Source organism: Eptatretus burgeri, chromosome 1 (genome assembly GCF_056783735.1).
Source record: "Eptatretus burgeri isolate ZD-2024b chromosome 1, Ebu_testis_v1, whole genome shotgun sequence".
NCBI lineage: Eukaryota > Metazoa > Chordata > Myxini > Myxiniformes > Myxinidae > Eptatretus > Eptatretus burgeri.
Window position 1 is genome coordinate 17,561,218 of NC_140961.1, and position 24,428 is coordinate 17,585,645.

Here is a 24,428-nt window from a genome sequence, read left to right on the forward strand (position 1 = left end):
TTTATCCATTCACCGGGCTGCCTGGTTTAAACTTCAAGTGTGTATAATAGCATTTCCGTCAACAAGCACACTCTCTTTATGGCTTTAAACATTATAATCATTGTCGCCTCACTTTGATCATCAATCAACACGAGACACAGTGATTTTGAGAGACTACCGCACGTGAATTTTCAAAGAAACCTCGCAGAATCGCGAGACCGTGCTCGGCTTGTGACGAGATTGAAGCATTCCTGTGTATTTTTGGTTCTGGTGACCGGTACAAAATTTGAGAAATGTATAAATACAGAAAAAGAAGAACAATAGGTGCCAGCCCATTAAAAATAAATAAATAAATAAATACAAATCACTATTCACATTATCTTCACTGGACGGTAGTTATTTTTCATTTCAAATAAAGCAGCATTCCATGCACATGTGTGGTGCATTGGCAGAATTACAAGATTGATCATGTCGCAATTAGGCAAAAAGGATCGTGGTTCGTGCTCCGCCATCCCGAGCCTCCATCATCACATCATACAAACATTTTCGCATTTCCATCTCTTGCTTAGTTCTCCAGAAGCAGTTTGCATCAATGACTGGAAACACAAGGATTACCAAAGGAAGCAAACCTGAGCATCGTGTCTGGCCCTGTGCAGTCATCCACACCGACAGAAAAGGCAACCTCGTGGCCCAAATTCAAGTCCATCTCATCTGCAAGACGCATGGCGAGGAAGGACGGGGCGGCAGCATGAGGAACCGCGCATAGCACGTAGCCGGCATCAAATCCTCGTGAAAGAGCGAATTCTGTGCACCACTGAGGAATCTGGGTCGATTTAAAAACAAACAAAAAAAAAACAAACGCACAAAATCCAAGCTCCGCAAATTGCTGCCTTTGCCAAAACCAGTTTTCAAGAGAAAAGGCAAGTTATTCGCAGGACACTGGAAGACATCCCGCAAGCTGTTCTCATTATTTCAGTTTCATGCCAGGCTTTGCGCTCTGCCCATTTCATTTTCACATTCATGATTTATGAAGCGGTGGAGACCGCATGAAGAATATTACAAGAAAACCCTCAAGCCCCCAGAAATCTCAAGTTATTAATGAACACAGTGTACCAATGCAAAGGAAATGTGAAATAACGTCGTTGTAAACAGGCAGAGTGCCGTGTCGAATATCTTATCAGTTTGGTAATTAATATACGCAGTTTAGAAATCATACTCCGAGTACTCATAAGTTACATCAAGTAGGTTTTACTGTGCTTAATTAGGGGAGAGAGATAGATAGATAGATAGATAGATAGATAGATAGATAGATAGATAGATAGATAGATAGAGAGAGAGAGAGAGAGAGAGAGAGAGAGAGAGAGAGAGAGAGAGAGAGAGAGAGAGAGTGAGAGAGAGAGAGAGAGAGAGAGAGAGAGAGAGAGAGAGAGAGAGAGAGAGAGAGAGAGAGAGAGAGAAAGAGAAAGAGAAAGAGAAAGAGAAAGAGAAAGAGAAAGAGAAAGAGAAAGAGAAAGAGAAAGAGAGAGAGAGAGAGAGAGAGAGAGAGAAAGAGAGAGAGAGAGAGAGAGAGAGAGAGAGAATGTAATTATGCGATGATTCAGCCCTCAAGGCTTTAGTTTCGATTTTCAAACCTACAAACCTGTGTACTCTTGCCCACTCCAGCACTTCCAGACACCAGCACAATAGGGTTCCTTTCCAGGGCATCCCGAAAAGCATGTTGTAGATGCCAAATAGGCAGTGCGCGACGTGCCTCCAGCAGCGAGTAAAAGCGTGACGAATAAGGTAGTCCATCAAATGGGTTATGCTCGAGAGCATCAGCCGGGGGCAGCCTGTCTGACACAGCATCGCTGCAACGCTCTGCAGGCAGTGCTTGAAACAATCCGTCGTCGGTGGGGCAAGAACAGCTGTGGTAAGCTACTGGGCTGGTCTTTGCTATGCACTCCTTGAGCTCCCTGTTAAGTAATGTCATTCCTTCATCACCAGAAAGTTGCCTTTGGCAAACATCCGAATTTCCTTCTTGAGGTCCAACCTCTGGTGATGTTGAATTCTTGTGACATCCTTGGTACATGTCCAAGTAACGTACAGACTGGCTGGAAGTATTTTTGCCTGAGCAAATGTCAATAGAGCCCTGTTCTTTCACTTCCAAAAAAGTACTCCCAGATGAACCCAAAGTCTCTGACTTATTGACACTTTGAGAACCATCTAAGGGATGTGAGCGTCCAACCGTGGCCTCTATCAACATCCCTTCACCATTTTTACTAATTTCATCTCCCGAACCACATATCACCCCTTCCTGCACGTCACCTGGAGGCAGATTCTTTCTCGATTCGGTCTCTTCCAAGTTGTTGGCTGAATCTACAGATGTTGTTAAAATACCAGCCTTACCAAACCAATCGGCAGGTTGTGCAACTCCAATTGACAGATTTGTGTTGCTTGGAGAATGATCAGATGCCAATACATTTGTTGTAGAGTTGTTAATCATGGAGTCATTTGAGAAGCTTCTATGGTTTGCATCATCAGAATCATCAGTCATAAAGCATCCATTATAATCAACATTTAGTTGACCAATTTTTCTCCTGGTAATCTCCAAAGGAGCAACATTCGACAAAGAAAATGAAAGATCAATGATCTCTGGAGATGATGCACTTGACTTCAAATCTGTGGATTCTGTCATTGTGGGTAACAACCTTACAATCCTGTAATTTATCTGCACCGTCAAAATGTCGAAATGATGTTGTCGCAAACATTTTGTTGTTGAGACAAATTCATTCTCTGAAGCACCTGAAAAACAAGTAGGAGCAGCAATGTAGCAAAAATAAATAACCAACAAAAATCGACATACAACTTTCAACTTGATTTTAACACAATCAAGATCCTTTCAAGTCAACTCCAAAGCATCTTGAAGAGCACCAAATTACAACCAATGATGAAACAATAATTGTTGATAAAAGTGGATGTTAAAGAAGAGTGTATACAGTGTCTATGGAAAGTCTACACGCCCTTTTAAGATTATCCCCTTTTGTTGCCTTGTAGCCTGAAATTAAATTACATTAAATCAGACTTTTTCCACCTTTATTTACACATCGTAATCCATAACTTCGATGCAAAAAACAATTTCCACAAATGTCAGAGAATTTATTAAAAATACAAAACTAGAATATCTTGGTTGGATAAGTGTCCAACCCCCTTAAAATAGCAATTGTAAATTAGCTCAGGTGTAACAAATCACACTCAAAATCACACACAAAGTCAATTGGCCTCCACCTGTGTTCAATAATAGTGATTCTGATCATTTCACCAAAAAAAAAAAAATCAGCTGTTCCTGTAGGTTTCCTCTGCTGGGTAGTGCATTTCACAGCATAGACAACCATGAGCACCAAGGAACTTTCAAAAGACCTCTGGGATAAAGTTCTGGAAAGGCACAGATCAGGGGATGGGTATAAAAATATTTCAAAGGCCTTGAATATTCCTTGGAGCACAATCAAGACAATCATTAAGAAGTGGAAGGCGCATGCCTGTACCACCAACAACCTGCCTAGATCAGGCCGTCCCTCCAAGCTGGATGGCCAAGCAAGGAGAAGACTGATCAGAGAGGCCACCAAAAGGCCAATGGCAACTTTGAAAGAGCGACAGGTCTTTATGGCAAAGATTGGTAAACAATATCCCAAGCACTCCCTAAGTCTAGCCTGTATGGTAGGGTGGCAAGAGGGAAGGTATTACTCAAAAAAGCCCACCTTGAATCCTGTTTGGGGTATGCAAAAAGTCAATCCCATGATTATGAAGCCATGTGTCAATAAGTTTTGTGATCTCATGAAACCAAGATGGAACTTTTTGGCCTAAATGCAAAACGTTACATTTGGCACAAACCCAACACAGCACATCACATCAGCCAAATAACACTATCCCTACGGTGAAGCATCGTGGTTGCAGCATCATGTTAAATGGATGTTTCTCATCAGCAGGGACTGGGGCATTTGTCAGGATAGTAGCAAGCATAGATGGAGCAAAATTCAGAAAAATCCAAGAGGAAAACATGCAGACCTCTGCAAGAAAGCTGAAATTGGGAGAGAAGTTCACCTTTCAGGGTGAAAAGACTCAAAGTACACAGACAAAGCTACCCTAAAGTGGCTAAGGAACAAAAAAGATAAATGTCCTTGAGTGGCCCAGTCAGAGTCCCAACCCAAATCCAATCGAAAATCTGTGCCAACGTGAGGGCTGAAATAGAAATTTCAGTTTTTCTTTCATATAAAACTTACTTTTAATATTTTCTTTGGATGAAAAGTTGTTTATTGCTTGTTTTTAGTTAAACTTTGTCTCCATTGTTGTTCTGATGCTGCTTAGTGATTCAAAATATAATCTTGAATTTTCTTAAGACAGCACAGAGAGATTACTTCCTCATTTCCACAGCACGACTGTGCTCTTCAAGGCACTTCCCAATTTTACAGAACCGAAGGAGGGATAGTGAACTTCCCTTTCTCTCATGCTTGAAGAGATAAAGTAAATATACTGTGTTTGAAATACTGATGTCTTGTAAAAGTTCCACAATAGGGACCGTGCTGATAGTCTAAAACAGAGAAAGACTCCCATATACGGTGCTTCTCCAGACCCACATCCGTATCGGCTAAACCATGAGAAATGTGCTCTTTGCAAGAACATAATGAGCCACTAACCATGAGATGTGCTACACTCAGGAATACTGCAAAATGTGTCTTGCTCAAGAGTACTTCGCTAAAAAGAATATAAAACCAGGAGTGACTGAAGATAGAGAAGTTTGTTACACTCGTGTTAGCATTCTGTTCGGGTTGTGCACAGGTTGAATTGGCTTTTGTTTGACTTGATATTTAGTTTGGTTGATTATTTTGTTTAAGTGATTCTTTGTTTAAGACTTTAAGTGATTGATTGATGATTAAAAAGAGAAATTATAGACATGTTCTTGACTTCTTGCGTTTGTGTGCGAAGGTACATTATCTTTGCTGTGATAAGCCATTATATTTGTTGATGATAGTGTCTCTCCGAATTACAACATTGTAATTCAAGGTCTGGGGTTTGAGCCCCTACACCACATGACTTGAAGATTGCCATCCATCTACGCTCCCAACGCAACTTGACTGAGCTTGAACAGTTTTGAACAGAAGAATGGGCAAATATTGGCCAATCAAGGTGTGCAAAGTTGATTGAGACCTATCTCAACAGACGCACAGCTGGAACTGCTGTCAAAGGTGATACCATGAAGTCTTAACTCAGGGGGGTGGACACTTATCCAACAACGATATTCTAGTTTTGTGTTTTTAATTTACTTCGTGGAATTTGTTGTTCACTTGGAAGGTGTGGGTTAGGAAGTGTAAATAAAGGTGGAAAAGTCTGATTTCAAGCAAATTAATTCCAGGCTACAAGGAAAAACAAAAAAAAGGTTAAAATTTTGGAAAGGGGGTGTACACTTTCTATTGGCACTGTGTGTTATATATATATATATATATATTTAAAATAATAATGTGCTTACACATTGTGCAAACATACGAACCGGGTTTCCCCATTGTCTCGGATCGCTTACCAGCATTTGATCTTTCACTTATACATTTTCATATATATACTTTTTCTTTTTCATTTATGGATGCTTTTTGATGGTTGTGATTTTTCTTGGTGTAGCAGCTTCGATGTCCGTCAGCACAAAATTACCATGCTTCCCCATCATCTCGGGTCACTCAACTGCATTTATTTTTTTATATTTACTTATATTTTCATTTATGGATGTTGTCCGACAATTCTGTGAATTTTTCTGGTGTCCTGGCTTCGATGTCCATTGGCAGACAAAATTTCAGCTTACTTCATCACCCAGAGGGTACCAATCTTGTTTGTACATACATATATCAATATATATCTCTACATATTCATAAACACACATGTATGTATATATATATATATATATATATATATATATATATATATATATATATATATATATATATATATATATATATATATATATATATATATATATATATATATATATATATATATATATATATATATATATATATATATATATATATATTTCTATACACACATGTATGTATGTATATATATATATTTCTATACACACATGTATGTATGTATATACATATATATATATATATATATATATATATATATTTCTATACATATTCATATACACACATGTATGTATATATATATATATATATATATATATATATATATATATATATATATTTCTATACATATTCATATACACACATGTATGTATGTATATATATATATATATATATATATATATATATATATATATATATATATATATATATATATATATATATATATATATATATATATATATATATATATACAGTGAACCCCCGCTTTAACGCGGTTCACCTATCGTGCCCCCGGTTCATCGCGGATTTTCCCTTGGAACGTAACTAAATTTTTTATGCGGATTCCGCCGGTACATCGGGGTAATAATATATAAAATATAAATTATTTAAGCAATAAATTATGACGCGTGGTGCTCGACAAGTCACACAATGCACGAGACAAAGTTTCGCTTGTGAACTTCGAATGTTTTCTACGTTTTTTCTCCAAGCCCTATGATGCCGCCCAAACGCTCTGCACCTTCTACGACTTCTGGCAAGGAACCGAAGTGCCAGAGAAAGGTCCTGACGCTCCAGGAGAAGGTTAAGGTGCTCGATATATGCTTCGGGAAGGAAAAAGTTTGCCGCCGTTGGAGGAGCACTGCTCCTACCCAGCAACTCAAAACCGACCAGACCAGACAAGTCGATCTCGGGCACCTCAAACCCGTCACTGCCAAACCGACCAGACCAGACGAGTCGATCTCCGGCATCTCAAACCCAATCACTGCCAAACCGACCAGACCAGATGAGTCGATTTTTTGGGGAGGCGTCCATTCATCGCGGATTTTCACTGAGCGCGGGGAGGTTTGGAACGTAACCCCTGCGAGAAACCGGGGATTACTGTATATACACACACATATATATATATATATATATATATATATATATATATATATATATATATATATATATACATATACATATACATATATATATACATATACATATACATATACATATATATATACATATACATATACTAGTGCGGGCCGTAGGTGCGTGCCCGTACGTGCAGCTTCGTTCCTTCACTCTCGTAAACCACGACTGGATTGGGGCATTATTTCAATTAGATCGGACCAACCGTATCATAAATGGCCATAACTTGGGAAACATACTCAGGTCCCCAGCATCAATTGTGATGTCATATCAAACTAAGAAGAAGAATTGTGACTCCCCCCCCTAGTTTCGCCCCTCCTCTCTCTCTCTCTCGCCCCCACTCTCACCCCCCGTCCCCCTCTCTTGAATTGTGATGCCCCCTCTCTCTCCCCCTCTCCCTCCTAGTCTCGCCCCTCCTCTCTTGCCCCTCTCTCTTGCCCCTCTCTCTTGCCCCCACTCTCACCCCCTCCCGTCCCACTCCTCTCTCCCCCTCTCTTGAATTGTGACGCCCCCTCTCACTCATCCCCCCCTCTCTCCCTCCCCTCTCGCCCCTCTCTCCCCTCTCTCTGTAAATGTATTCACAAATGTCTACCAAGCACAACAATTAATTCAAACCTTGGGAAAATACAGCTTTCAAACACTTGGGAAACAGCTCTTTCCCTTTGGAAAATTCAAACCTTGGGATTAATTAATAATTTGAACAATTAATTCAAACCTTGGGAAAAAACAGCTTTCAAACCTTGGGAAACACTTGGGAAATCAAATTCCAAATTCAAATCAAATGCAATCAAATTCGTAACATTGTGTGTGTATATGTATATATATATATATATATATATATATATATATATATATATATATATATATATATATATATATATATATATATATATATATATATATATATATATATATTGTTGCGGATTTCGCGCCCGCCGGCGTGCTGACGGCCACGTAACTCGAATCGCGGCACGTCGCCCACCGGACGGACAATCCAGTCGTGACCCTCTCGGACTAACGCTGGGAACCAGTCACGGGTGGACCTTTCGGTCTCACCGCGATCGAGCCAATCAGCCCCCGCATGGGATAGGGTTGCTCGCCAAATTCGACCTACCTAAGTACCCACGCGGAGGGTAGACCGGGCGATCGCACCTCGCCGCAGGTCGACTTCGGACACGGGCCACTTAAGCGACCCGTTCCGTACTATCGGGATAACCGAGCGGTGTTATTCGTCGACCTCGACGGTTCGATTAATTATCGGGCGTATTCAGCCCACTACCAACCCTTTACGTGAAGCAAGATGAGGATTCAATGAAAGAAATGACGAAGCGAAGCGGGAAACAGTTCAACACAAAGCACATTTATTCGCGACGAACGGAAAGCACACATTCAATTCCACCAAAAGCACACAGAAAAGACACAATGCAATTTACACAAAAAGCAAATGTAAAAGCGAAAACACAATGCAGAGCTAATACCGACTACCGAGCACACGGCAACACTTATACAATTCTACTTCACAGACGGCGCCGACAACACATACCCAAAACCAAGGAAAGAATACCCTCAAGGATGAGGCGGGCCTGAGGCTGAGACCGGGTCGGGCCTACCCGTCTGGTGATGAGACGCGGAGCGGCGATGGTGCCTCAACTCCGCGGGCCTCGTCTGGTAGGGGGTGGGAAAGGGGCCCCCTTGGTCGCACTATCTCAGCGCGGGGGGAAACAGGAGGGGGTTGCTGATGCTCGGGGTATAGAGGATTCCTATTCTGCCTCGAGTCCCGCGACGAGCGTCTCCACCTCGGCCAGGTCGCGCTGTCGGCCTCCCTGGGGTGCAGCTCCCTGCACGACATGAGCACCCCCTCGTCTGACCTCGCCGCCTCTCCACAGCTCCGTCCCCTCCGCTCCGACTCCAACGCACACGACGACCACCTCCTTCTTGCCAACTCCACCGCCCGCGAAGTCTTAACTCTCTGTACTCTTCTCTTTCTCTCCTACTCCCTGGACTGACGAACACGGTCGCTTATATCAGCCCCGTGGCTTCGCCCTCTCATCTTTGACCCCCTCCCTTCGACCTTTCACCTCGCTCCCCATTGGCCCGAGAAAAAGTGGGCGTGAATGCTTTTTGATCCATAAATTTGCATATATCGATCGCCCTCCAACGCCCTGGGGGCGGGGCCACCCGCCCTCGCTCACCGATTGGACGGCAAAAAGTGGGCGTGTGTCGTTTTTGATCCGTTTTTGAAGCACAAAATCCGTGATTTTGTACACGCTGTTCGGCGCGCGCCCTGCACGAGTCCAACACCGGTACCCACAGGCGGCGCAAGAACGGTGGCGATGCGACGGTTGCGAGGTGTGACGTGAAGGTCGTGGCGGTTGTGGTGAAGCGGCGTTGTGGTTGGTGGTTGATGTTGTGGTTGTGGTGGTAATCATGGCGGTTGGTCCAAAATAAAGATAGCAAAAGAAAAACGGCTATCCTGAAGAGTCGCAGCACGCATAAATGACATGTATTCCCACTAGACAACGGGTTTGGGCCTAACTACACATGTACTTACCGAGATACCTCACCTAAGGGACCTGAATGGTGGTTTGCGAATTTGGTAACCACAACAATATATATATATATATATATATATATATATATATATATATATATATATATATATATATATATATATATACATATATATATATATATACATATATACACATATACACATATCTCCTTTCGGCTGCTCCCGTTGGGGGTCGCCACAGCGGATCATCCGTTATGATCCGCCTAATGATTTGGCACAGGTTTTACGCCGGATGCCCTTCCTGATGTATGGAGGAGTGGGCCAAAATCCCTGCTGCAGTCCATGCAAACCTGGTTAAGAACTTCAGGAAACATCTGATCTCTGTAATTGCAAACAAAGGTTTCTGTACCAAATATTAAGTTCTGTTTTTTCTGATGCATCAAATACTTATTTCATGCAATAAAATGTAAATTAATTATTTAAAAATCATACAATGTGATTTTCAGGATTTTTATTTTAGATTCCATCTTTCACAGTTGAAGTGTACCTATGATAAAAACTACAGACCTCTACATGCTTTGTAAGTGGGAAAACCTGCAAAATCGGCAGTGTATCAAATACTAGTTCTCCCCCTGTATTTTATATATATATATATATATATATATATATATATATATATATATATATATATATATATATATATATATATATATATATACATATACACATACATCACATACATACACACACACACACACACACACACACACACACACACACACACACACACACACATACAATGTTACGAATTTGGAATTTGATTGCACACAACATACAGGTTCCTTTAATCAGCTATGTTGAAAAGTGCTCGTTCCCTAGATAGCTCACCTTCCATTGTTTAAATGTTTAGATATCGATTAGATGCGCTGCGGATCGATTTAATAGTTAGGGAGCGAATAATGGAGACGTCCCTCCCCCTCTTCTACGAAGAGGAAGAAGAGCCCTTCCATCCCGTGATTCATGACGTCAACAACTCCCTCCCACCCGTGGTTGAGCAGGGGATGGATCACGAGGGCACGAGTCACGCCGGGCGCGGGCGAGGGGGCGGAGAAGAATAAAGAGGAGATCCTTTCTTTGTACACGAGGGTTGAGTAGTCGTTCAGCAGGCCGTCGGGTCCTGTTTGGCTTGGGTTAGGGTTGAGGCTTTCGGAAGCTTTTTGCTTCTGCTGATTAGTTGTTCAGCAGGCCGTCGGGTCCTGCTTGGCTCGGGAGAGCTTCTGCTTCTGCTTGGCTCGGGAGAGCTATTTGCTTCGAGCTGCTTTGTTTGGAAGAGAGTTGAGCTGGTCGCTCGGCTCGAGCTGCGAGTGGTCGCTTCTTCTTCTTGATTCGTGGAGCTCCTAGTTCTCCATTTTGGTTCCTGGCTTGGTGCAACTCATCGGCCTCATCTTGGAGGTGGTTCCTCGGGGAAGCGGCGCATGGACGAGAAGGATCGGCGCCTCGTCTCACCAGCATGTGTTGAGAAGCGCGGGAGGATTCGCTGGAGCTCGGGAAGGATCGCGGCTCACGGCGATTGGGTCCAGCTCGCTCTCGCTAGAGCCCGGGTCCGAACAACTTGAAGACCACATGAGGTGGAGAGGTTCAAGATAGGTCCTGGGTTTCAGCTCACCTGTCCTCCGAGCTGGAGCCCGTTATTAAAGGCCTCAGCCACCATTTTCTTGGATGTGTGTGTACGTACGTGTGTCCGTGGGCCCGTCTAATAAGTAGAAAATTGTTAAGTGCTTTGTGTGCTGTAAATGTTTGCATTGCATTTCGTATAGTCGGTATAGTTCTGCTCTTACGTGCTTCCCTAGTTCCCCATTATTATTAATAAATACCCCAATTGTAAAATGTTTTCAGCTCGTCGTGTCGATTCTTTCATTGACTGAGCATTTCGTGTGTTGGGAGTTAGAAAGCCGTTGGTTTGCCGTAAAACGGGGACACTTGGACCGACGGTTCTCGGCGATTAAGCCGCTCGGAATCGCGCACGGGACAGGCTCGCCTCAGCGGCTTGTTCCGTACGAGCTCCGTCGAGGGTGGAATACCTCGGTAGTTGGATCACGTGGGGATTTAGGTACATTCAAGATTGGCAATCGACCCTACCCCACGTGGTCTGCCCATTGGCGTATTTCGGTTCTTGTACAAGGACCCGTCGACTCGGACTTATCCAGGCGGCGATCTATATTATGGGCGATCGGTCAGGGAGACTCGACTTGCGGCTAAAACAGAGCGGTCGGTTCGCGGCCGACGCACCGGCACCGTAACAATATATATATATATATATATATATATATATACATACATACTAGCAAATGGAGAAAAGAAGAAAAAATAGAACAAGAAAAACAGCAACCAGATTGGAGACCCTCGCCAGGAATTCTTTTGAGTGGTGCATTTTTATAGGCATTATGGTAAATCCAATATGGCTGCCAAACCATGTGACATATATTGTTGTGGTTATGGGAACCCCATCCCTCCAAAGCAATAGCAACCATCATACAGCGATCCCTGGACACTTATTCCATTAATATACGTTCAGATCGTCCCTTCCCTTTTGTCAAGCGGGACAACGGGACAGTGCGTTGTGTAGATCTCATAGCTCTGTCTACACCACTCTAACTTCATTTCTACTCTTCTTTTCTGCTTATTCATGAGGTAAATCCGAATTTGGGTCCTCGCAGAGGGCAACACGTACAGCACGTGCCGCGGGGAGGGGGAGGGGGGTAGTGGAATAGGAAAGCCGTGACAACACCACACGAGCATCGACAGCGCAGCTCAGAGGATACAGCGATACCCTCGAAGGAACCTCTTCCGCAAGCTCGAGATGATCGTCTGACGTTTCCAAAGATCTGCGATAAGATTTCTGGTTGCATTGAAAAGGCATACGAACGAATATCTCTTAAAGAGGCTGCACAGGTTGTTTTTCACAACACAGAAGCAAATGACCCAATATCAGTGAGAGCGTAGCTGGCAGCTTGGTACCAATAACGACATCATCAGAGGCCGATAATAGAAAAACAATAACCACGCCACGTTGTACAGGACACAAGTGTACAAGATACGGGCGGCGCATTCTTTTCAACCCATTTCTGCATTTAATTATATCGACATCCTCTTTTCCCTCTATTTCTCCATCTGATACTTATACCTATATTATTTTTCATTCCAAACCTCCATCTAATTCTTATATCCGATCGTTCCTCTCAATTCCTGGCACAGATCGGGGTTGGCCCCGCGCACACGATAGCAGAAACGGGCGAACGCGAGCGCTGACCACGTGAGCCATGGCGGATCCGCGCATACTGTACAAAACATGCTCGATGGCAGGCGGACCCATGGTAAGCTCGTGGCAGGTGGACCTGTGCTTAGCTTGTGACACCTTATTATTGTACAGAGCAGGGCACGGATGGCACACAACACTGCGAACACGATAGCAGATACGGGTGAATGCACACGTGGCCACGTGTTCCATGGCGGGTCCGCACGGACTGTACGGAACATGCTTGATGGCGGGCAAACCCGTTCACAACTGTGATGACTTATCAACGCACAGAGCAGGGCACGAATGGCACACATCTTGTTCTGGTTTGTGCATGGGTTTATCCTGACATCTTACTGTCTGTGCATGGGTTTACCCTAACACCTTACCGTCGGTCCTCGCTGGTGGCCGTGGTTGTTTTCACAGACGGTGGACGTCTTCTCACCTCTCCGCCCGGCGAAGCCGCGATCAGGCAGAGGCGTGCTGTGCAGTTCGGATCACTCGGGCCGCATAACGCATCGCGGAGCAAGCATTGATCAGTGCTAATCGGGGGTGCCCGAGCAGGCATACGGGGCCGACATGACCCGCGGCTTGTCGCCAGGGCACGGTCCGGGAGATTGGTGCAAGGCAATTCATGTCGAGGAGTTCGGTGCGGGGCGATTCATGAAATGGGGCTCGGAGCGAGACGATTCCGCAGCTTGGAGTTATCTTGCCGGAATTGGAGTGGAGCCCCTTCCAGCCATCGCGGCCGGGCCACATCCAATCAGAGAGGCCGATTCGGGTGACGACATCGCTTCGGGGTAATACCCCCACCCTGCACCACAGGGTCTATAAAGAACGGGTGGTGAGGCCGTCCTTAGTTCCGGTTTTGGTGTCTTGCCTATCGCTGCTGTTGTCTTGTCCCGTTCTCTACCCGGCCTGGGGTCGATCTTTCCGCCCGTCTTCGCCCACTCGCTCTTGACTCCGCCTTCTACTCCCGCCGTTCTGTCGTCATCGCCTGCGACTCCACCTCCTCCTCCCGCCCTTCTCCACCCACACGTCGCTGACTCCACCCACCCACCTGGTCCTGTCTAACACTCCGCCTTCTCCACCCAATGTCCCCCCTTCACGCCTGACGGTCGCGTCTCGTTCTCTGGACAGACGCTAGCTGCACAAAATGCCATGATGCAAGAGACAACGCGCCAGCTGTCAAGGAGGTATCGCCCAGCGGAACATCCCCCCAAAACGTATTGGTGGCACGATCGGGTAATCGTGCAAGGTATTGAGAGACCGTTAACCTCATCTCCTCTCCTTTTTCTTTTCATGTGTGTGTGTGTGTGTGTGTGTGTTTTTGTCCAGGCGCCTGTCCTCGTTTAAGTTAAGACTGTACAATAATTATATCTGGATAACTCTGCTCTGTGTCTGCTTTTGTAAGTTGCTTGTATATTACTGCACCTCTCACATTTCTTCCTGTCCCTGCATTACACACAACAATAAAACTATTCACTGTGCCACATATCTTTCCTCACCTGCTTGCAAATAAATTATTATTAGAAATGTTCCCAGCTGTTTTTTGTCTGTTCTGTCATTGATCCAGCATGGTCCGAATCCTAGCTTAGCCGGGACTTTATTCCCAATGATCCGTTCCTTTAAGCCGGTACGTCCTTGGCAGTGTCGCTTGGCTGCATCCGACCCGGTTTGGACAAGGCGTACCGAGTGCATGTTCCCCGGTAATTAAATCACGTGATTAATTATGCAACCCGGTTAACCCGTATATGGGAGGACCCTAGGTCACGCGGTTGAGTTATTGGCGTTCACGTTCGGTTAGCGACCCGCCACATCACGGAATTATCCGTGTGCAACGGCCTGCAATTCCGGGGAGTCTGGTGGGAACCCGAGATAGCTTCCCCCCCCCCTGGTGGTCTTCTCACCCAACCCCCAGCCCGCATAAATGTTATACGTGTGAACCTTGTACTTCTCATGGGCAGGCGGTCATACGTGTAAAGTTTAGCCTCAATTTGTTCAGCCACTTCAGAAAAGATTTTTGAAGGGTTTTTTTTTTTAAGCAATATGGCTGTCCAATCATGTGACCAATGACATCCTGATTTTTTTTTTCTGTGGACAATTTTATCCCAAGATGACCCTCAAAATCTTTCATACTGATCAAATGTGGTGTTCTACATATGCAATTATGACATCATAAGGAGGGCACATGTGTCATGAAAAAAAAAAAAAATCAACCTCATTCCCCATGAGGAGTACTTGCTGCCAGACCACATGACCTATGACGTCATAATTATCATTACAACATTCTACATGAGTAGTCGCACCAATGGTGAAAATTTTGTCCCAATCCGACAAGCGGTGGCGGAGAAAAACATGAAAGTTCTGTGCGGACAAACAGACTGTCAATACAAGTCACTGCAAGACAAACACACAAACAAACAAACAAACAAACAAATGGACCCAAATGCAACACCCTCGCCTCGAAAAGGGTAAAAAAAAAGAGAGAAGAAGGCATTGCTAAGTGAGGTGTTAATATCAGTGATTTTGGAGTAAACAATGCAGAAACCAAGAAAATGACCAAACACCAAGACCTCAAGAATGAAGTGAAAAGATCCTGGAAGCTGAAGAATGCAAAAGTTGTACCAGTGATAGCTGGACCTCCAGGAATGATGACAAAGAACCTCACAGAGATATTTAAAACTCTCCCTGGGAATATTCTTACAAACTAATTACAGTTGGAAACTTTCTGGGAAATGAAGGAATGAAAATGACCCCTTACCGAAATGAAGGTGGATGCTTTGAGCCTGTCCTGGGAGAGCTCCATTACACATTCTGAAACCCACACAAGTAGATACCAATCAACGACACACACACACACACACACACACACACACACACACACACACACACACACACACACACACACACACACACACACACACACACACACACACACACACACACACACACACCTGGGGCAGGAGCATTGACAATCCACGTGATCTTCCTGTCAAAGGTCTGCCTGCATGGATGCATGCTCCTACATGCAGCAACCTTTGCATTTCACCGGTCGGCACACTCCGAATCTGATTTGTACATGCTACAGTCTGAGATGTCTCTCAAGCGCCCCCAAGTCCACTTGCTTCTGTGCATTGAATGCCAGATGGCGTATGCTGGGACCGTATTGGGTCGAGGTCGCCAAAGGTAAGATGGTGACACTCAACGGCGAGCAGTACCGCAAAGTGTTCCGCAGATTCCATGCTGATCTTGCTCAAATACTGTCTCCAAACCAACTCAGACTTGCATGGTTCATGCAGGACGGTGCCCCACCAGTGCTGCAGGTGAAACCATCGACTTGCTCCATCAGCCGTTTGAAAATCATGTCATCGGCATGGCACAGCACACGAGAGGATGCCCCACAGCACAAATTTGAATCCATTGGATTCATTTTCTTTTGAGGTGCTGCCAAAGGTCAAGTTTACGCCAACAAACCTCGAACCCTGGCTGTTCTGAAGCAGGAGGTGGAAGACTACCGTCAGGCTACCGCTCCAGCCACTAGCAAACGAATTGTGGAGAATTTCGGAGTCAGGGTCAAAGCCTGCTTGAACATAGGTGGGGCATACATTGAAACTGTCACTCACAAGCAGTATAAAGCCTTAGTTATTTTATAACTTGGTTTACAGATCTGCCGAAGGTGAAATATAAATATAACACACATTTTTAGTCTTATATATTTATAAATTTTCCGCTGAAGGTGCAAAAGTTTCAAAACCCGAAATGTAAACTTCGGCATTTATTTTCAAAATATAATTTAGCGCACACACCAAAATGCCGAGTCCCCTTTAACCAAACTGCGCAGTAGTCTTCGGTCATGGCGTCTGAGCAGTGGCCAGCGTGGTTCAGATTGACTGTGGTTTCTGGGGTGAAAGTGATTGTTAAGAAGTATGTCAGCAGTATAAATTTGAGTGACTGGATTAGCGATTTAATCACGCAACATCTTGACGACTAATATTCTGGCCGAACTATTGCATCAATTCAGTGCAGCAGCAGGGATGATTTGCAGGCTACTCTCAATCGTGCCGATTTTATTTCCGTCAAAAGTTGTACACCGCTGTTCGTATTGAAAGATTTCGGTGCCAAGTACATCAAAGTTTCCTTGCGAGATGCTGATATTCAGCCTTCAACGGACCAGAAATCAGCCTTTGATGTGCTCATGGGGATGGGGAGACGGTACGATCAGATGCCCGCTGAAAAGTAAGAGCTGGTTATGGCTCTGATTGACCGTTTTGAACGTGTTGACGATATTGTAAAAACAAGTTTTAATCCTTTTTTATTGTTTTTCACATCAGATGATACAGTGAACATGGGCATCCTGCATTTGAATGGTCTTCCATCTTCAATGTCTTCTTAGATGCTCCTGGTCCGGGATTTATATTTATTCCGCCCCCCCCTTACCCTTGTCTTTTCCATGGAACATCCGAAAAAAAAATCATAAAAATATATAATTTCTAAAAATTGAAATTATATTTATATTTATGTTTCGACCTACCGACCCTATATTTCAGCTGAAGAACTGCGTAAACCAAGTTATAAAATAACTAAGGCCTAATGAGTGATTTGAAAATGGCATGGTGTATCCATCCATCAACGTATCACTGAACTTGCTACCTTTTGTAATTTTTCTGCAATAAAACGTTCAAATAGTCGACTTTTTTATATATATATATATATATATATATATATATATATATATATATATATATATATATATATATATATATATATATATATATGAGGCGCTGCAAGGGGGAGTGATGTAAGGGACACATCGGCCAATTTGGAGTTAATGCCATATCACACTATTTTAACCCTTACCCTATCATCCGAGCCTATCATCATCATATCATTAAAAATGTCGCTTAAATGTATCATTAAATGGGATATAGATAGAGATAGAGATATATATATATATATATATATATATATATATATATATATATATATATATATATATATATATATATATATATATATATATATATATATATATATATATATATATATATATATATATATATATATATATATATGCCTGGTGTTGGCGCAGTGGTTCGGGCAGCGGCTTGGGATCCAAAAGGTCCTGAGTTCAAGCCCCGTTGGGCCACTGAATTAATACACCAGGGGGTTGACTCAGCCTGTCATCCTTCCGAGGTCGGCGAAATGAGTACCAGTATACTGGGTCGGTGTATACCCCGGTTAAAATAGGTGTACCATATCCCTGTGTCGTAAGAGGCGACCAGGGTTGCGTCAGGAAGGGCATCCGGTGTAAAACATGTGCCAAATCACTATGCGGATGATCCGCTGTGGCGACCCCTAACGGGAGCAGCCGAAAGAAGAAGATATATATATATATATATATATATATATATATATATATATATATATATATATATATATATATATATATATATATATATATGTGCATCAATCACTGTCCGTAACAAGTTTGGGTTTTCGCACCCGACTCTCGACAGCCAAATGTTACAGATTCGGCGCCACCCTAACTACCGCCGTCTCCGGGGTTACAACGCCGGCTGGTTCAGCACAGGCCTCGGGTCACGTGTCTCGAATCACGATACCTAACGTACCCCTGGACCTTACCAGTTGGGGAAATAGACCCCGGTTGCAGACTGGTTTGTCAGAGACCGAGCGAATTCTGACAGTCTGTAACCATTTTGGTTTTTATCTCCAAATTGAGCGGATCATTCCTCGACGCGGCACGAATTAATTCAAAGCGGCAACTTCATACTAATCAGCCAGATTTATTGGGGACACATCGGGGAAACACAACACAAGCAAAGCATTCACCACAATGTTATAATTAATCTATTACCCGTTCTTAACTAGGGAGCTACGGATTACGGGTTTCAAAGGGGACCCTAACGAGATAAGCCTTAAACGACATGCAGACAAGACACGGACAGCATGCAGACAAGACACAGAGTACTTGGTGATGTTTCATGGACGAGAGGAAAATGTCAAAGGCACGAATGTGGCTCATAACAAGATGATATCCACGGATTCGAGCCCCAAGCTCGAGCACGCCACGTGGCAAAATGGCGCTCGTCCATGTGTCACAACTCTCACGCACGCAGCATCGGCACGTTCAGACCCCGTGAGGTTGACTGCACCAAAGCGAAAGATCGATGGTGGGTTTCAGCTGGTTTCTCCCAAGGTCCAGTAGGCCTGACCAATTCACTAGACCAGGACAAATCGAGGTGTTGGGCTCCGCAGACTGGATCCACGGGATTCCAAGACGTCGTTGAGCCGTGAGGTCAGAGGCTCCGTCACTGGACTCCGGATGAACCTGTCGATGTCTCCTCACGAAAGCCGATCGCGCCCCACCTCGGTGCTCTCAGTTCCACCTTCTGTTCCCGGCTCACGCTTGCCTCCAAGCCCACTGCAGTTTTACTTCTTCAGTTTCACTTCTCCTTTTTGGCCCTCACTCGCCTCAAAGCCGACTGCCGACTCACGCACAGCCAGCCCTATTCAGCCGATCGCGCCACACCGGCGCACAGTTTCACCACTGTCTTCCCGGTGCACGCTCACCTCAAAGCCCATTGGCTCCTCCCTTCAGTTTCACTTCCTTCTCTAGGCCACTCCCCCCCCCCCCAGCGCTGGGTGGGGACTATTGTCCGGCGAGAGGAAGGAAGAAGAAGAACCTCTTCGTCCACCACCAATGTACGAACAATGAACAGCCTCTTACACCTCCTGACACACACGTTTGCAACCATTTACCAAACAACCTGGCTAAACATGCATTTAATGGGGGGATCTGGGCTAATCCTATATTTAATAACACACTAAGGGCCATTTCCACAACAGCAATAATAATATATATATATATATATATATATATATATATATATATATATATATATATATATATATATATATATATCAGTACCATCTGCTCCTCGTGGCCATTGCCCCCAGGCAATTGCATCCCTCCTCACACATCACAGATCTAGAAATTGCACACTTGTACAGCTCATTAACTCCTGAAACCGTTCCAAGGTTACACAACATGATGGGAGTGGGGATAATAATCTGGAGATAGGGTCCAACTTGTCATAGTCCCCCCCCCCCCCCCACCAAATAAACAATCACAGTTTAAATAATCAACAAATCCAAACAGTTCCACTTTTCCCCAATGATTAGGATACTTATTACTCGAAACTCAAACAAAGGGAGCAAACGACGTGGGAAAGAACTCAATAAAAGCAGCAAAGGTGTCAAAACCTTAACACCTGCCACGTAATCAACACTTCGGTGAGCACGGCACGTCATCACCTATTAAATTCTTCTTCTTCTTCTTCTTCTTCTTCGTCGTCTCCACAGAATGGTTGAGGTGCAGTGGCGTCAAGCTTCTGCCATGCCTTGAACACAATACTCCAGCGCTTCTTCGTGTCCCCCAGCCGGCTCTCCAAGCACCCCCCAACTCCTTGACATCCCTCCTCACACAATCTTCACGTCTCAACCTCGATGCACCTCTTTTTCCTCGTCCCTTGCTCCCTGAATCAGTCCGCTCTCTCCGTCATCAAAGACAATTCTAATAATTAATCCGCACTGTAGTTACTTACAGTTACACTCGATAGGGGACAACAACGATTTGTCGTCGTTCGGCGAAACGTTCATATTCGTGGTACACTGAAGAAGGGCGTTCGGACCATCATGCCCGTGTCGTATCCACATCACGTTCACGTCCACATCACTAATAAGCCGCTTGTAAGGTAAACGAGTTGTTAATGAGTAAGTCAATCGCAAAGTAGTATAATCATCGGATAACGCAAAAATAACAATGTAGTTTATCGATGCGGGAACGCTCGTGGGGTTAACAGCGAACAAAAGAAATGCCATTACCTCGTACTGGTAGGTAGGTGTACCTGATTCCGACGGTTCCTGGTGTGAATGTGCGCAGCTCCGTCACGTGGCGGTCCGCCGGTTTCGTTGTTGTTGTTGCTGCTGCCAGCCGATGGGACGACCCCGGAAGCACAAAGTGAACAGAATCACCTCGATGTTGGCAGCTGACGACGCTCTGGCGGTGTACTCGCAGTACGTCTGACATTTCACTTACTTTCTTTGTTTTGTTTTTTTTTTGCGCCTTTTGTTTATTTCCTGACTATGAGCGTCGCCGCAGCTGTAAAGTACGTGCAATATTTATCCAGCGAGCTTGTTAACGTGCCGTTCGATTTGCCACCCGCCCGCCACGTGCTTATTTCCATGGTTACGTTTTACCCCCACTTGTTTATTGATACCTTTTAACGATGTATGCTTTTTTAAATTATTTATTGACTCCTTTTGGGTAAGGTTTTGGTGAATTGTTAACGTCCGCCATCTTCGAAGATGGATGGAGGTTACTGTTTTCACCCCTTTCTGTTTGTTTGTTTGTTAACAGTATTACGGAAAAATTCCTCGACGGATTTCGACGAAACTTGGTGGGGGGGGGGGGTTTGGTATGGTCCAAGATCATGCCATTAAATTTTGGACTTGGTTTGGACCCCCCCGCCAAAAAAAGCATTGTTGGAGAATTATTTTTTTTTTTTTGCATTTCTACATGTTTTAAGTGATTTCCAACCCCTCCCCCCAAAAAAAAATTGTTACCCCCCCCCAAAAAATAGAGAATTTTTTTGCATTTCTACATGTTTTAAGTGATTTCCAACCCCCCCAAAAAAATTACCCCCCCATAAAACAATTGAGAATTTTTTTTTTCATTTTTACATGTTTTAAGTGATTTCCCACCGCCTCCCCCCAAAAAAAATTGTTTGAGAAAAATATTTTTTTTTGCATTTCTACATGTTTTAAGTGATTTCCATCCCCCCCCAAAAAAATTATCCCCCCAAAAAATAGAGAATTTTTTTTTCTTCATTTCTACATGTTTTAAGTGATTTCCAACCCCCCCCCCCCAAAAAAAATTATCCCCCCCAAAAAATAGAGAATTTTTTTTCTTCATTTCTACATGTTTTAAGTGATTTCCAACCCCTCCCCCCAAAAAAAAATTGTTACCCCCCCCAAAAAATAGAGAATTTCTTTTTTGCATTTCTACATGTTTTAAGTAATTTCCAACCCCCCCCCCCAAAAAAAAAAATGTTGGAGAAAAGAACTATAACTCTGTCAGCACTGTTGACATCATATTTAATGAATAAGATATAAGGTTCACTTGAGTGACCCAGCAGTATTGGCGGCGGAGGTTTTGCACTCTCCCGAGTGCTCCCCCTCTAGTTTCTGTCTGTTTTTCTCTTCTTGCCATTACTTGTGCTCCACTTCAATGATGGCTTCCTCCTACAGAGAATTCTATAGATCACATACCATGTGCTCTACCAAACGATCATCTCTCTTGCATTAACAACCATACAAACAGATCTCCGCATAGTCCTTCCTGGTTGAGGAAGTATTGATCACTTTTTCATGCACTGTTGACTTTAAGGGTGCAGCTCAGAACACACATTGTGGCCCTACCATTTTCCTTGGACCTTGCAACCATTCATTCTCAGAATTGCTGTAAAACTCATTGGTTGCTGATTCTTTTCAGGCATTTTGTTTGATTCAGTTGCCTCATACTAGCTGAAGGGTAATCTATATAGTACGATGGGTGCTGAAGTATCGTTCTGTTCTTGTCAAACGGCTCATGGCATACAATGTTGTGTGGTTGCTGCATTGTTTAATTGGCTTCAAATTTCATGATTTTGTGAGCACAAATATCTCTAGAATTGAATTCCAGCTTCAGTTTCCCATTCAATTCTGGGACAGCACACAAAGCACCAGGGGATGCTACTTCGGCTAGGTACAGTGCCCTCCGTACCTATTGGAACAGTGAAATCAAATTTGTTATTATTGCTAAAAACTCAAGAATTTTTGGATTTGAGATCAAAAGATGAATATGGGGCAGGAGTACAACAAGTCAGCTTTTATTTCTTGGTATTTCTGTGCATATATGTTTTGCCATTGTGTAACAATAGCACTTCTTATGTCCAATGCACGGAGGATGATTCCTTATTTTCAACAATCATTCACCATGCTCGATGAAGAGGATCGGTTCCACCATAAAGCGTTGTCTTGGTGAGGACTACCATCTTGGATGGGGCTTTGACTCAGGGTCCAAAACACAACATATAAAATATGCATCTACGGTACCTGATGGTTTGAACATGTTAATTCGTTAATACATCTGTAGAACTGCATGGCTCGTTTTAAACATTTGATTTCCTTGAAACCTGATGTTTAAACCGTTCTCGACTGTTTTTTTTTTTTTGGGGGGGGGGGGTTTCCACTCATCAGGTTTGCCTTTTGCCAGCCGAGCATAATACTGTAGAATAAGGAGCTGGAATAACAACAGAAGCACAAAACCTGGGAATAGCCATTTTGAAACCATACACAATAGATGGTCAAGGCTCATGGAAGAGCTCGGACACAGAACAGATCAGGATACAGCGCAACAATGGGAACAGGCAACTATCTGGGACAAACATGATCAGAATATGGAATAAAATACAAAACTCAATAAGGAATAAAAGATAGACCTAATCAATCAATACTGCCTGTCTGATGACCACAAAGCTACAATGACAGCATGCCGACATCTCTGCTGAGCCCATGGAGAGCTGTTTTTTTATGCCGTCATACAATAAAAGGATTGTCACTCGTGGGAAACACCAGAATAACTGTACAGAACAATCAAAACTGATTGGGGATAAGATATGCACAGATTTGAGATATTAAGGCCTGGAGTATCAGCACTTTGTACACACGCTGCAGCTTTTGTTGGGGTGTGTGTACTTTAATCGGTTGCTTACTCTGTGACTTGCAAATTTGGATGGCATTATCAAACGAGGGCAAAGTCGATGGCACGCCATCACAAACCCCCATGCTTCCCAATTAAGGCAAAGTTGAAAGATGGCAAAAAGTTCCACCAGGAATGACCTAATGTCAAATTTTGAGTTGAATGTTTTTTTTTTCTGTTTTGACCCTATGACTCCAAATTCCCACCCAATGGAGCATGAACCCGGGGTAAAATCCAAAAAAATCGTTACATATTTCATGTGTCCCCCAATGTTGGTTGCACGTACAAAGTTTCATTAAAAAATGTTTTAAAATGTGCCCGGAATGACATTTTTTGGTATTTGACGTTTTGATCCCGCCCCATGGGGCACGACCAAAATTGATACTGCTCTTGTACCTTTGTGCCATGTGATGAGCATAGCTACCAAGTCATCCCCCATCCAAAACCATGATATTTTCTACACCCATTAAACCACCCCCACCACTCCAAAAAATTTGCTTATGTTTCCATCTTGTCCACCCCTTGTGTTCTCCCCGAACCCTCATTGTTACCTGCATCCCTTGTTTGTCTGTCTCCATCTACTTTCTCCCTCCACCCTGCTGTTGGTGTTTCCCTTTTTTGGTGTTGTTAAAGTCGTAGTAGTAGTTGATCCCCAGACAGTTCTCTTGAATAAACCCATGCCACGGTACGGAGACAGCCGATTGATCTCTCAGGAGCGACCCCGAGATCCCACACATCCAGGATTGTGCACCCCCGCTCTTATGAAGTTACGGCCATGACAGAGTTAGAGAGAGA

The 24,428-nt window shown here is 43.7% G+C and overlaps 1 protein-coding gene across 1 annotated transcript in view; it reads right to left on the reverse strand.

Annotated features, from left to right (window-relative positions):
- Positions 1-20,921, reverse strand: part of DQX1 (DEAQ-box RNA dependent ATPase 1) — a 97,742-nt gene extending 76,821 nt beyond the window's left edge. The window contains exons 1-4 of the mRNA XM_085873746.1: positions 20,740-20,921; positions 15,573-15,625; positions 1,619-2,760; positions 609-802 (exon numbers count right to left, since the gene is read on the reverse strand). Coding sequence (XP_085729872.1) covers positions 609-802; positions 1,619-2,760; positions 15,573-15,625; positions 20,740-20,921 — 1,571 coding nt within the window. The remainder of the gene's footprint in view (positions 1-608; positions 803-1,618; positions 2,761-15,572; positions 15,626-20,739) is intronic.
- Between the last annotated feature and the right edge of the window lie 3,507 nt (positions 20,922-24,428).